The sequence below is a fragment of the Notechis scutatus genome, chromosome 8, assembly GCF_049901735.1.
Source record: "Notechis scutatus isolate UNSWTSFEM ecotype Mainland chromosome 8, rNotScu1.2, whole genome shotgun sequence".
Taxonomy (NCBI): Eukaryota; Metazoa; Chordata; class Lepidosauria; order Squamata; family Elapidae; genus Notechis; species Notechis scutatus.
Genome location: NC_142016.1, coordinates 4,899,976 through 4,914,766, shown reverse-complemented (window position 1 = coordinate 4,914,766; position 14,791 = coordinate 4,899,976). Strand labels below are relative to the sequence as shown.

Sequence of the window (14,791 nt, the reverse complement as noted above, 5' to 3'; positions counted from 1 at the left end):
AGTGAATGTCTCCATCCAGAAGGCAGCAGATCCATCTAAAACAGTTTAAAAAAAAAAAAAAATAGTTAGCGCAAAGCATCATAGTTTTTCCACCAATAATGGAAGGAGAAAGTCCATGGTGTGTTCTTGCATGGGGAATTCAGGATGCGCAGCCTTGGAAAAAAGTGTTGCTGTTAGTTGCGAAGTCGTGTCTGACCCATTGCGACCCCATGGACAACGTTCCCTCAGGCCTTCCTGTCCACTACCATCCTCCGGAGTCCATTTAAGCTCATGCCTACTGATTCAGTGACTCCATCCAGCCACCTCATTCTCTGTCGTCCCCTTCTTCTTTTGCTCTCAATCATTTCCAGCATTAGGCTCTTCTCCAGGGAGTCCTTCCTTCTCGTTAGGTGGCCAAAGTCTTTGAGTTTCATCTTCAGGATCTGGCCTTCTGAAGAGCAGTCAGGGTTGATCTCCTCTAGGACTGACCGGTTTGATCGCCTTGCAGTCCAAGGGACTCACAGCAGTCTTCTCTGGCACCATAGTTCAAAGGCCTCCATTCTTTGGCGCTCAACTTATGGTCCAACTTTCACAGCCACACATTGCAACTGGGAAAACCATAGCCTTGACTATACGCACTTTTGTTGGCAGGGTGATGTCTCTGCTTTTTAGTATGCTGTCTAGATTTGTCATAGCTTTCCTCCCCAGGAGCAAGCATCTTTTAATTTCTTGGCTGCAGTCCCCATCTGCGGTGATCTTGGAGCCCAGGAAAATAAAATCTGTCACTACCTCAATTTCTTCCCCATCTATTTGCCAGGAATTGAGAGGGCCGGATGCCATGATCTTAGTTTTCTTAATGTTGAGTTTCAAGCCAACTTTTGCACTCTCCTTCTTCACCCACATCAAGAGGCTCTTTAGTTCCTCTTCACTTTCTGCCATTAGAGTGGTATCATCTGCATATCTGAGGTTGTTGATATTTCTCCCGGCAATCTTAATTCCAACTTTTGATTCATCTAGCTCCATCTTTCTCATGGTGAGCTTTGCATATAAGCATAAGGGTAAAGGTCTTTCAAGATTAATTTACCTAACAAAAACTTTACCTTCATCCAAAAGGATTTAGATGAATCCAGTGAACCTGCAGATAGAAGACTGGCTATAGTTGGAATTTCCATTAAATGATCCTCCTGATAAGTCAGTTCTGACTCCTTGATGGAACCTCCCTGTTCAGGAGCAGAGGATGCAAAGGATAAGGGCCCTGCTCAAGGAATGTGAAACTTGAGAGATCCAAGAATTAGAGACAGGTAAAATATATGTTCTCCTGAATCAATAAGAAATTTCCCCTTCAAATTATGCCCCAAAATACTTAGAGATCCTTACATAAGTTCCTACTCTATAGTAAACTATAATTAATTGGGTTTCCCCATGGCATGTTGAATTCATTTGACCATAAACCATGGATATTTTTCTGTCAACTCAACCTTATTCAATACCACCAGTAAAAACCAACTTTGGTATAGTGTGGAACCCATTCTACATTGGAAATCTTTTAAAAATTAGTGAGAAGCATTTCAATGATTTGTGTTCTTCTCGAAGTCAAACCATTGATGCAGTAGCCAGCCTGCTGGTGTCTTAGAACTGCCAGGGCTATATAACATTGGTATTGAGGGTTCTACACTTTCTTCTAGCAGATTCCCCAGTAGTTTAAAAAAGTATTACTTTAAATCAATAAAGGTCTTTATGACTTGGCATCTGACTATCTTCTTTAAGTAGACGCAACTCACCCAGTTTGTAATCTTGGAGTAAATATTTGAACAGGGAAGAGGGGGTGACAGCATGATGTTTCTTCAAGCATGCTCCAATGTTAGAAAACAATTTAGGTCTTGGATGTTCAACAGTACCCTCTGACAGCCTTTTAGAGGGCAGGTAACAGCAGAGCTGTCCTTCATAGCTACAGGAAGTAAGAAAGATGTTCATTAGATGCAGGCTAGAGTAGGCTAGTTATATAAAATTTTAAGGATTTTGTGTAGCTTTGTGAAATGAGAAGTGATCAATCTGTTTAAAGTTGGTAGTGTAAAAATGTCATAAGCACATAAACATAAGGAGAACTGGCTATGCAAACCAAGACATGGAAAGGACACTAATATGTTGCCCCTTGACTCAAAACAGTCTGTCATCTGCTTCTGTCTCTCAGAATAGTTCCAAATTCCTCTTACAATTGCAAGACCCAGAAATCAAAGTTGATGGTATGTTTCTAAAAAGAGACATAGATGTGATTCCCCATATGGGGTTTCTATTCACATTTATTGACCTAGTAAGTCTTTAGAGACCTCCCACCAAAGGGATGCTTGTTCCATCAGTTCTCTAGCTTCTAACCATGTTTTAGTTTTCACATCTGTATCTCAGCATTTTTTCCCCAAAGAAACTTTATAGAGTTTTAAATTAGGCTGTGCCATTCTGTCCCCATGTAACTCTAGAGATTTATTACACTGAAGGAGAAGGAGAAGGAGGAGAAGAAGAATCACAGTGCTTGGGATTGTTTATTGTACATTGCATTCAAGTATAAATCATACATCTCTGGCTAGCACATCGTTAACCATGATTTGGGCCACTATGAAAGTTACAAGCAAAACATTGGCACGAAAAAAGACAAGCACCTAAGTTAATGATTGGCAAGAGGACCTGTAGTTTTGAAGCAAAGAGTGATAACCTGGAGATGAAGATAACCAGGAACGTCCACTCAAAAAAGAAATTTTGGCAGGATGGGTGGATGGAATGCTGGCTACCTCCTAATAGCGAACTGGGAGCTGGATTTCAAAGGGGCATCAGGGACAGAATCCTCAGTCTGTCCTTACAGGCACTTTCTACTGTGGAATCCAGGTCTGCTCAAGGTAGACCCATGTAAATTCATAGTGACATGCAGGTGGAAAATTCAGAAGAGCTATTATTCAATATGCTGGGCTACTTGCTCCACAGCCAGAAGATAATCCTAAATTGAAGGTTGATATAATTTTATGCCCGGGGCCAAAGAAGAAAATCTAGGGAAGAGGGTATCAGGTGCCTGTTCTGACCTGGTGCCTCCAGATTATTTTGGACTTCAATTCAAACAGAATCTTCAACCAACCTGGCTGAAGGATTCTGGGAATTAAATTCCAGTGTACCTGGAAGAATTTCCATTGGGGAAATCTGACAGACTGAACAATTTCTTCCCTTAGGAGTTACATGATGCAACAACAATCCACAACAATCAAATCTATCTGCAGAACAATGTCAAAGAGTCCATTTGTGAGGCATTCAGCTTCGTAAAAATAAATGATGGCTGTTTCAGTTTCCTTCATCCCCAACACCTTGTGCACACGGTGGCCTTCCCTTCTCTGTCTTGCTGGAAAGCCAACCATCCAATGCAGGGTCCTCAGTGTTACCCCCACCCTCTCTTTCTTAGATGGAAAGGTTTCACAGCATGCGAGAAGCAGACATCATGAGGAAATCTTCGTAGCTGATCCGTGCAGTGCCCGTCATGCCAGTATCCTTCTCCCGGAAGGCTTCGGTCATGGTTTGAAGGAGAGTGCAGGTCTGGATGAAGCGGTCCAACTGAATGCCAGGAGTGCAGCCCTTCTGTGAATAACGGGACACCAGCAGCTGGGAAAACTGGGGGCTCAAGTTGTACCCCATTTGGCAAAGAGCTGGAAGGTAAGCAATAGAAATGCGATAGAGGAATCTGTCAAATCTCTCCCCCAGCAGGGCTGGGTTGAAACCAATTAAACCATCTCCCAAGTATTAAGATTTCTTTTTTCCTAACCAGTAATTCATTGCAGAAAAGCTAAGAAACTTTAAGGCTATGAATCAAAAGTGAGCCCTATTTACAGGGAAACCAACGTTCATATTTTGGCAGCTCTTTCTCCTGCCTGAACTATGCAGTCGTCCAGATCAATCTCTCTTTTGGGGGAGAGAGAAAGCCTCCCTGTCAGACTGCCCAGGGCCCAGTGGTTTCTGTCCGTCATACTAGAGCTGGCAAAAATGGGCATGCTCCAGGCCCTGTCAATGAATCAATGTCTCTGGTAAGGAAAACAACTTCTCTATTATGGCACCTCTGCTATAAGACACTGACAATCCCAATCCCATCCAGGGTCTCCTGGACCCTGAGCTGGGATTTTAATCAAGCTCTGGCAAGTTCTGTTTGGTATGCTGATAATGTGATTTTTAGAGTCACTGAGCCTGGCTCTTTTGAACTGGATTTTTAATAGTTTATTATGTTTTGTTTCTGGGTGGTCTTGAGTAGATGGGAGGCTATATAAATTTGTTAAATGAATAAACAAATTGGCAATGGATTGATTAGATATCAGATAGTATTCCTCTGACAAAGTGAGAACTAACTTTAACATAACTCACACTTAATCCCTAGTGAAAATCCTCCATGCTGATGACTCAAATAGTTGGTGACAGAGTGGCATGACTGATATTTTTATATCAGCCAAACATTCCAACATGGAAGAACTACCTGACAATTAATGGAACCTAAGGTTTCCCCCCACAATTTTTGCTTCCTTTGCCATCTTCTCCTTTCAGTGGACGTACAGCTGCCAGTTCTTTCTGTGTCTCCAAGCTCAGCCCTTACTGCCAGAAAGTCTACATCCACCTTAGGAGCATGGCTTTCTGATGAACTGAATCAGACAGGTAGAAGCAGCTGTCTTTTCATTAAACTACTTGGCTCAACAGCTCAGTATTACTTTGATTGCCAGATAATCTGCTGCTTGTCAACAGATTTTTAAATGCCAGAAATTGAACCCTAGGATCTTTTATAGTGGAAATTATAGTGGGATTGATCCAGGCCGATAACAGCTAAGAACACTGGGCTGAGCCAGCGGTAGATCCAGCCTTGGATAAGATTTCAAGCTGAGGAATCCTGGAAAACATGGAACCTGACTTTGGAATGCCAGCACCACTCTTGGAAATCCAACCCACAGGGAATCTCATTTCTAATAGAAGAAGCTCAGAGTTTAACTGTGGGGACCTTGGTGCTCTCTGAGCTTGGTTGTTTTCTTGCAGGTATTTCATTACCCAACTAGATATCATCAGTGCCAAAACAAAGTGGGGTTTGCTCTCTCTTATATACAGTGGCTTACCCTGATGTCAGTGGGGTATAATTTTTCTCCTTGGCAGTTCCTTGATCAGAGTATTATTTGTCTGGTGTTAATCCCTGCTTATCTGGGTGTTGGCTGCTGGAGATGTTGTGTGAAATCTTCAGTGCTCTCTGAGCTTGGCTGGTTGCTTGCAGGTGTTTCATTACCCAACTAGGTAACATCTTCAGTGTTAGAATGGAATGGTGCAAAGGATGATGTTACCTAACTGGGTAATGAAATGTCTGCAAGAAAACAACCAAGCTCAGAGAATTCCAAGGACCTGACAATCTAATTTAATTTTGATAATCTAAAGTCAAAACCAACGGAGAACATTGCCACCTCCAACCTCAATTTTCTCACCTTGGTGTAGCTCATTACAAGTAATGTTTCCTGAATGGTCCCGATCAAACTGCTGGAACAGATTCCTCCACTGTTGAATAAAACGCCACAGGGCTGAAAACCCATAGAGATCGATCCGACCAGATTTGCTTTTATCAAACATGTCTGCCAAGACAGAAAGGCAAGAGCGGAGCACTAAATAGTAATGTTTCATTGCCTGTATAATAACTACTTTCCCCTAACCAAAAGCTGAGAGATCATACCACTTTTTGAGACTGCTTAAAAAGGTAGAAGGTTTTTACAAGCTTCCAAAATCTTGACCCATTTATTCAACCCAGGAAAAACTGGGAGGGAAAAAAATATAAAAAACAAAAAAAGCACTAGCATACCATTTGAACCTATTTAAGAACATCTTCTAAATTTATCCTGTTCCTTAGAATGCCATCTGTATTTCAGTAAGACATCAGGAGAAAGAACCGAAGACTTGGCTGAAATTGGGAAAATGATTCTCCCTGAAATATGCCAAAGGCAATGGTGAACTATCTTTAGGACGCTATCCTTATTCTTTAGCCGAATTTACTGGTTTAGATATTGAGGAAGATATACAGGTGAAACTTGAAAAATTAGAATATCGTGCAAGTTCATTTATTTCAGTAATGCAACTTAAAAGGTGAAACTAATATATGAGATAGACTCATTACATGCAAAGCAAGATAGTTCAAGCTGTGATTTGTCATAATTGTGATGATTATGGCTTACAGCTCATGAAAACCCCAAATCTACAATCTCAGAAAATTAGAATATTACATGCAATCAATAAAACAGGGATTGTCCATAGAACAATATCGGACCTCTGAAAAGTATAAGCATGCATATGTACTCAGTACTTGGTTTGGGCCCCTTTTGCAGCAATTACTGCCTCAATGCAACATGGCATGGAAGCTATCAGCCTGTGGCACTGCTGAGGTGTTATGGGAGACCAGGATGCTTCAATAGTGGCCTTCAGTTCTTCTGCATTGTTCGGTCTCATGTCTCTCATCTTTCTCTTGGCAATGCCCCATAGATTCTCTATGGGGTTCAGGTCAGGCGAGTTTGCTGGCCAATCAAGCACAGTAATCCCATGGTCATTGAACCAGGGTTTGGTGCTTTTGTCAGTGTGGGCAGGTGCCAAGTCCTGCTGGAAAATGAAGTCAGCATCCCCATGAAGCTCGTCTGCAGAAGGAAGCATAAAGTGCTCCAAAATCTCCTGGTAGATGGCTGTGTTGACCCTGGACTTAATGAAGCACAGTGGACCAACACCAGCAGATGACATGGCTCCCCAAATCAACACAGACTGTGGAAACTTCACACTGGACTTCAAGGATCTTGCAGTGTGTGCCTCTCCATTCTTCCTCCAGACTCTGGGTCAGTGGTTTCCAAATGAGATGCAAAAGTTGCTCTCATCAGAAAAGTGGACTTTGGACCACTGAGCAACAGACCAGGTCTGTTTTTCTTTAGCCCAGGTAAGAAACTTCTGACGTTGTTTGTTGTTCAGGAGCGGCTTGACAAGAGGAATACGACATTTGAAGCCCATGTCCAGGATCCGTCTGTGTGTGGTGGCTCTTGATGCACTGACTCCAGCCTCAGTCCAGTCCTTGTGAAAGTCCCCAACACTTTTGAATGGCCTTTTCCTGACAATCCTCTCCAGGCTGCGGTCATCCCTGCTGCTTGTGCACCTTTTTCTTCCATACTTTTCCCTTCCACATAACTTTCTATTAATGTGCTTTGATACAGCACTTTGGGAACATCCAACTTCTTTTGCAATTACATTTTGAGGCTTTCCCTCCTTATGGAGGGTGTCAATGATGGTTTTCTGCACAACTGTCGGGTCAGCAGTCTTTCCCATGATTGTGATTCCTACTGAACCAGACTGAGAGATCATTTAAAGACCCAGGAACCCTTTGCAGGTGTTATGGCTTAATTAGCTGATTAGAGTGGGACACTTTGAGCCTAGAATATTGAACCATTTCACAATATTCTAATTTTCTGAGATTGTGGATTTGGGGTTTTCATGAGCTGTAAGCCATAATCATCTCAATTATGACACATCATGGCTTGAACTATCTTGCTTTGCATGTAATGAGCCTATCTCATATATTAGGTTCACCTTTTAAGTTGCATTACTGAAATAAATGAACTTATGCACGATATTCTAATTTTTCGAGTTTCACCTGTATATGCATGCAGACCTGTAGCTCCTATTTGCGTTTCAAATTACTAGCCATGGAACAACAGTGGAGAAAAACACAACTTCTCCCTTGTTTACATGGGAAAAGAAAAATGCAGTTGGAAGAAACAGCTCCTTTGAGGGAGGGAAGCATCAAAATCCATGAACTTCAAGCATAATTATGTTTATAATTATCTTTAGCATTTCATTATGTTTGAGTCACTTCATTATTCTATTATTCTGTTCTCTTTTCTATTACATGCAAAGCAGCCTATAACATTTGCTTCTTTTACTATTTCATGGATCCTCAGCTTTGAGCTCTTCCAAAGGAGAGAATTGAAGGAGCTGGAAGCTTTAGCCTTAGGAAAAGATGATCACAAGGGATAAGAGAACAATCTTTAAACACCCGAAGGGAAAATGTCCAAAGAACAAGGCTTAGTCTCTGTCATCCCGGCAACACAGTGTTAAAGACAGGAAGGAGTTTTGGGAATACTAGAATGTCTAAGTAAGAGCAGGGGGAATCAAGGTTTGCTTTGTGAAAAAATTTCAGTGAAATTCCTTAAATGGCTAAGAGTGACCCCTTCTAAAAGTGGAGAGAAATAACCATGTTGGTTTACTTTGCAGCTGCTTATCAGCCTCTGGCTCTTGCAACAGCTGGAAGGACATTCTGCCCATCTGCAGAACCTTCACAGAACTTTCCTTCTGCTGGAGAAGGCTGGGGTCTCCTTGCAGTCTTCTCCAGCAGCACTTGCCAGAATCTCCTCCAGCAATTAAGTCTGATCAAAAGACTCTCCCAGCTTTCACAAGTGACAAAGGTGAGGGATGTAGGCAGGTGAGATGCTGCCCTGGGACACAGCAGGTTGTTTCTTTGCTTCAACAAAGAGAATCGGGTTTCCTCCAAGGTGTGAAGCTCTTCCTTGAGCTAAATTTAAGCCACCTTGCAGAACCTGAGTAAGAATGTTCAGCCAATGGGACTAAAGGCCTACAGGAGCATGGGGCACCTTTCTTGGATGCGTCCAGATAAGAAGCTGGGTTGCTGCTGCTTAGAAATGCTTTAATTTGCATTTGTGCACCAAAGGAGATCAACTTTGATGGCTTCAATTATCTCTTCCTATTCTAAATTGGATGAGTAAGTAGGGATTGACCAGTAGCTTAATTTCTTCAGAATATCTTGAAAAGATTTCTCCAGTGGCTATATATATAGAGAGAGATTCCTATTAAGTCTCTTTGCACCATTATTGCATAAATAACCAAGGCACACAGGATGATTTTACAGCTCCCTGCTGCTCTTACATACCATCCCTGGTACAATATACCCTAGCCTAGACTATTATTATAGAGTATTTGTATTAGATTTATTTGTATTATATGGATTTTGTTTGCCATGTTTTTTATGTCCATTTGTTTTTACCCCTCCTTTTAGAATTTGTTTTTTTATTTTTATAATCTTTAGTTTTTTAATGCCTTTTTAAATATTTTTTATGTTTTTAAATTCTTTGTATCTCACACTTTGAATGCTGATCTTCGATCACAATAAAGGTTGATTTAGTGGGAAAATCTAGTCTGGGTACAACATAAAAAATATATTATATTGACTCAAGAAAATGCAAATATAAGGGAAGCCACAGATTCTATTTTGTTCACATTCAGATACAAACACCTTTTAAAAAAAATATTGTGTGGGAAGCTTTCTGAACTGTCTTGCATGGATGTACTTGGTCTTCTGACAGCCACATCCTAGTAGAGAATAGCTCTAGAGCAGGGGTCCCCAACCACCGGTCCGCGGACCGGTACCGGTCCGTGGAACAAGTCCTACCGGGCCGCTGGTTTGCTGGCGCCGCCATCTTTTTGATGAAAAAGTGCTTCCGGTGAGCTTTTCCGGGTAGAAAGCTCACTGGAAGCACTTTTTCATCAAAAAAGATGGCGGCGCCCAGCTAATGCCGGTACCGGGCCGCGCCATAAAAAGGTTGGGGATCACTGCTCTAGAGACTCTGATGGGGAATCAGACCTACAGTATTACAGGGTCCTCACATGCTTTTCACCACACTGAGTATAAATTATTTTACCCTGAACTTACTCATCATCATCAAGCAAGTATCATCGCTGAAAGCAGACCAATTGGAGTTGACAAGGGCCTGCGTGAGCTCCTTGGTCGTGATGTAGCCACTGTGGTCAGCATCTACACTCTGGAACCAAGAGAAAGCTTCCGGGTCCATACCAGGGGGAACATGGCCTGTGTGGGAAAGAACGAGATATAAAGAACATGTACAGAGAAAGGCAGGGCCTTTGACCAGGGCATGCCAAGTACCCACCAACATTGACAGGAAGCATCTAGTAAGCTTCTGACAAATGGACAAGACGAGACTCAAACCTTTGCTGAATCAGCCTCCTCACACACACACACACACGCCCGGGTGAGTATATTAAATGTGAGCCCTAGGGAAGGAAGTTCACTTAGGCAGTGGGATGCAAAATCTTGTAAATACAGAAAGAAAATAAATGAGGTCTCTGCCAATGATCTGTAATGCTCAATGCCAACATGGAGAAGCGTGTCGCTTCAGCAGGATGCAAACGCTGTTGTGTTTAGGAGGCTTTTGCTCAGTGGCAAAGTTCTATGTCCATTTCCTCAGGAGGGCGACTTTGGTTCTTTTCAGTTCTCACCTTGGAACCTTAATAAATAATGCAATAGGAATGCCTTTCTGAACCCCTGGTTTAAATTAAGATGAATAATTCAAATTACGGACAGTTTTTCCAATTCTGCAAATACAAAACAGGCACCCACTGCTGCAGCTGCGGAACCAGTCCATAAAGTGAGAGATGTCGCAGACACCTGGGTTGTTCCTTAACACCTGGCTTGTGTAGCCGAGGGAGCTCTGGAGCTACAGACAAGTTTGCCTCCTTTGGGAGATGGTTTCATCTCAAAGGCTTTCAAAAGGTCTGCAAAATGTAGGCACTTTTGTATTCCAAAAACACTTGTAAAATGTCGCTAGCCCAGAAGAAAGTGCTACTTGGCTCACAACCTGCCCCAATGCAGGTTTGTGGTTTATTTGCAGCTTTTGATCAGCACCAGAAAATAGATAAGAAATGCTCTGAAGTAAGAACAAACCAACAAGCGACACCACACATTTCTCACTATAACCTGAAATTCCAGATCTAGTAATCACGGGTTTTGTAGAAGGGAGGCAAAAACACTGCAGTGGAAAAATGCAAATTTGAGGGTCAAGATCAACCGGTTCTTAAGAGAGGAAACCTGATAACAGACTTGGTTTGAAATGTTTGCTTGCTAAAAAAAAGGGGGATCAATGTTGCAACTGATAGGGGAGAAAAAGGATGGTCAGTAGAGCAAATCCAGATAAAATCAGGATACCCTGGTTCAACAACGAATAGCTGACAACTGAACTGAAACACAACTGAACTCCTACCACTCACCTCCAGGACCATAAGATGCTCCATAAGGTCCAGGCTGGGGAGCACCATAGGGATTGGCAGGCTGTCCATACGACCCTCCTGGGACTGGGCCACCCCCATACATTCCTCCCGGAGAGCCAGAGGAAGAGTATCCATATGGGTCTCCACTAGGCGGTGGCCCATATGGGCCTCCAGGTGCTGGGCTCCCATATGCTCCTCCAGAAGGCTGTCCACTTCCATACTGTCCACCAGGATAGCTGCCTTGAGGAGCTCCTGGAGCCTGTCCTGCAGTCCCAGGGAAGCCCTGTCAAGGAATGAGAGAAGGAAGGAACTGTAAAAAAGCAGACAATGAATCAGCACAGCGCCCAGGTTTCTCACTCCCTTGTTGTGAAATGGTCCTTTTTCCTTCTTCGTAAGTTCCGTGGTGGTGAAATGGTCCTTGTTCCACCCTACGTCCTTACAAAAGGTATATACCCTAAGCTGTGAATGGCTAGGACGCCATTCGTAGAAACTGGTGGTAGTATAAATAAAGAAGTAGTCATGGTGGAAAATATACCCCTTACATGAGTCACATCATTTGCACAATGGCATCCTGCTGCTGTGATCTCGCCTGACCCCCCTGGCAACTCCTCATCAAGTTATCAGGGTAAACAGAACTGAAGCGCCACTTTTGCTGTTGATGAAGTCCGACTCTTCTTACTCCAGAAGAAAAGAGACATTATTTTTTAGGGGAAGAAAAATACAAGTGCAACTATTAAAAAAGACATTTCCCCTGTTGAAGGTATCAGATTCAATCTCTGAACTGATTGCCAGCCTGAGAAATCAGTAAAATATGCTCTTTTGACAGCAACATGGATTGTCTGAGCTTCAGTTAGCCCATAAACATTTTATATTATCTTACAAATACCAACTCCAAGTTTGATTTTAATTAATATTTGTTTTAAAAATTCTATTTTTAGAGAATCAAAAAGCTTTAAATATATCTAAAGAACAAGTGGCTAGAGAAGACATTAATTTTATTAGATTGTATAATATTTCATAATTTCCTGATGGGGTAAATATATTTTGATTTGGGATAAAGCCAGATGGATCCATAGAGATAATTTTGCCAATATTTTATTGATTAGCTGTTAGTGTATAGCTAATAGTCTTTTAAGAAATGAAATAGGCATATAAAATGGCAAATCCTCAAAATTTTAATTTTTATGCAATACTTTGCTCCTTGTAACTCTTGTAACAGTGTCTTGGAAACAGTCTAAGATACCTTTTATTCTGAAGTCGAGTACACTGATGTATATTTAAAATAAAATCTCCTTAGCATTGAGCTTCAATTCCGAACCACCATGAATTTAACTTCACTAAACAACAAAGAGCATTTCCTCTCCCAGAAGAGGTCTTGTTCACACATGCTAAACTAGGACAGAGAGCATGAGTTTAATGTGTTGTGAAAATACCAGTTATTAAACCCCAACACAACTGACCCAGAGAAGGAAGGTTTATCTTAGCAATTTATCAACCCCAAGGCTAAACCAACCGTTTGGTTAACTGTTTTTATTATTATTATTGAGGAACAGGAGGGAAGATTCTTCCTTCCTGATTACAAGGCAATAATGAAGTCTTAAAACTCAATATTCAATAATGCAATATCCCAATACCAGAGTGAAATGAAAAAGATGGCTTTGGGCTCCAATGCATCCCTATGATTTTTTTTCTCCCCACATGGTGCAATAAAGAAATAAAGCCTCCTGCCACCTTTGTGGCAGTATGTCAGAAAACCTTGCTGACTGATTTCAGTCATGCACCGATAAGTCAATTTCCTGGCAGAGTGGATGACTCAATTAATAACTTGGTCCAGGTAATCAAGAGAGACATCTGAATCCATGTTGTTATCCTTGGAAATGAATTTAATTAGGAAAGACAAAATTACCAGAACAGATACAGGAGGGGGTAAAAAAAAAAAGAAGGCTGGATTCACATATTGCAATAAGCCACACAATCTTGGCTTAATGGAAGGCGTGGATCTTGAGCAGAGGGTTGGACTAGAAGACCTCCAAGGTCTCTTCCAACTTTTCTATTATTCTGAGCCTTAGTCATGTGTGCAGCCAAGGTAGATGGCCATTTTTGAACATTCGGATTCATTGCAAAATGCAGGTTACAAGGAGCAGGGCTTAAGGCACAGGTGTGTAAAAGACAGGGTTTTAATGAATGCACTTCTCTCATCTCTGCAAGAAAAGCTCTGCCAGTACCACCACTTTTCTCTTAAATCTTAAAGGCAGCCTGTGCCCTCCCGCAGGAGTCAGACGGCCAAAGTATTTTATGCATTTATTGTTTCAATTCCGTTCAATTTATATGGCTGCCCAACTTTGCATTAGCAACCCTTGGCAGTGAACCCCTTTGAAAATTTGTCATCAACCTTGCTTTGGGGGACAGATGACCTCCAGGTGGCTGAATCCCTGGTTTTTAATCCCTTTTAAAAGTCTGATTTTGTAAGTGTTTCCTAATTGCTTCGTTGTGTTTCTTGTGAGCCAATGCAGAACGGGGAGGAAAGTTTGGTCCCCTGGCAGAAGAGCCATTTGAGGGCTGTCCTCAGACGACCTGTGTCCCATTCTTGACGAAATAACCACCTACGTTCCCCTGCTTGCACAACATCCTGAGCGTTAACTAACTCACCAGGCTCCCCAAGGGGGTGTCACTCCCCCTCAGCAACTGTTGTTAAGATGGGCGGACTTCAACTCCCAGAATTCCCCCAGCCAATGAAAACACTTCCTAACCTCGTTTTGGGGAGCTTCCTTCCTTCCCCTCCATCCCCAACAACCTCCATTTCCCCCCCCCCCTCACAATGACATCACTACAGTACTCCATTGGCCTGGCCGTGACGTCACCCTGAGAAGCGGGATTCGTTTTCTTGCCGGTGCCATCCTCTCGGCTCTCCCCACCCCTTTCTGGTTGCCTAGGCAACTTCCAGCCCCCTTCAATCCAGAGCCCACTCGATCTCGCTTCGGTTACGGGGGGCTCCCGTCGACCACCGCGCGGCGGGGTGAGCCCGACGCCTCTTTCGCGCGCGTGCACGCCGCCTCACCTGTCCATACGGGTAACTGGCCGCCATGAAATCTTCCTTCTTGTCGCGCGGGAACGCCCTTCCTTCTTTCTCTCCGCCCTTCCACCCCCGGTCCTACTTGATTGGACGAGATGACCCTCGAGGGGAGCACGAACGTGGGCGGATCAACTGTCACTCACCTTGGTGGGCGGGGCTTCGCGAGGGTGAACGCTATAAAAGGGCAAGATGTTTCTCTTCCACCTCTTTTTCCCCGCCGAGTGAGGCGGTTAGAGGTTTCTCATTGTGGTTGTGGGGGGGTGAGGTAGGGCAGCCCATAACTTTCCAATCGTTCGTATGGCGTATTTCTGTTCTGGTTTGCATCAGAACAGAAATACGCCAGCGGCCTAGATAAATGTGTGTGTTATTCTGCCCGCATTTACACAAGCTCATCCCAAAATCACCAGTATGTGCCAATCAGGTGCTGACGAGTGGCGTCTACTCTCTTTAATATACAGTATTTAATCGTTCACGTTCTGTGTTTTATCAAATACTTTGTGGGAAGCCCCTCCCTCCTAGAAGAATGAAATATTTTGGAGGGGAAGCCCAAAATTTTTGGCCAAAAATACAGTGCGGATGTTGTTAACAGAGCCTTTTCCTGGACGGATTTTGTAATCACTTGATGCAGTCCTGGTTGGATCAAGGTGG

At 42.8% G+C, this 14,791-nt stretch overlaps 1 protein-coding gene across 1 annotated transcript; it reads right to left on the bottom strand.

The window, feature by feature from the left end:
• Positions 1 to 2,497: 2,497 nt before the first annotated feature.
• Positions 2,498 to 14,579, bottom strand: PEF1 (penta-EF-hand domain containing 1). Its single transcript, XM_026673686.2, has 5 exons — positions 14,129 to 14,579; positions 11,071 to 11,353; positions 9,719 to 9,874; positions 5,457 to 5,600; positions 2,498 to 3,659 (listed from the first exon to the last, which is right to left on the bottom strand). Exons 1-5 carry the CDS (start codon positions 14,153 to 14,155, stop codon positions 3,430 to 3,432), a joined length of 840 nt encoding a protein of 279 aa, XP_026529471.1. The 5' UTR covers positions 14,156 to 14,579; the 3' UTR covers positions 2,498 to 3,429.
• Positions 14,580 to 14,791: the final 212 nt, after the last annotated feature.

What these genes read in the sequence shown, in the direction of transcription:
- PEF1 (XM_026673686.2), bottom strand. Translation starts at nt 14,155, where the DNA reads ATGGCGGCCAGTTACCCGTATGGACAG. An exon ending in AGCATCTTATGGTCCTGGAG is followed by an intron (nt 9,875 to 11,070) that starts GTGAGTGGTAGG and finishes TTTCCCACACAG; the next exon opens with GCCATGTTCCCCCTGGTATG. An exon ending in TACTTGCTTGATGATGATGA is followed by an intron (nt 5,601 to 9,718) that starts GTAAGTTCAGGG and finishes CTGTCTTGGCAG; the next exon opens with ACATGTTTGATAAAAGCAAA.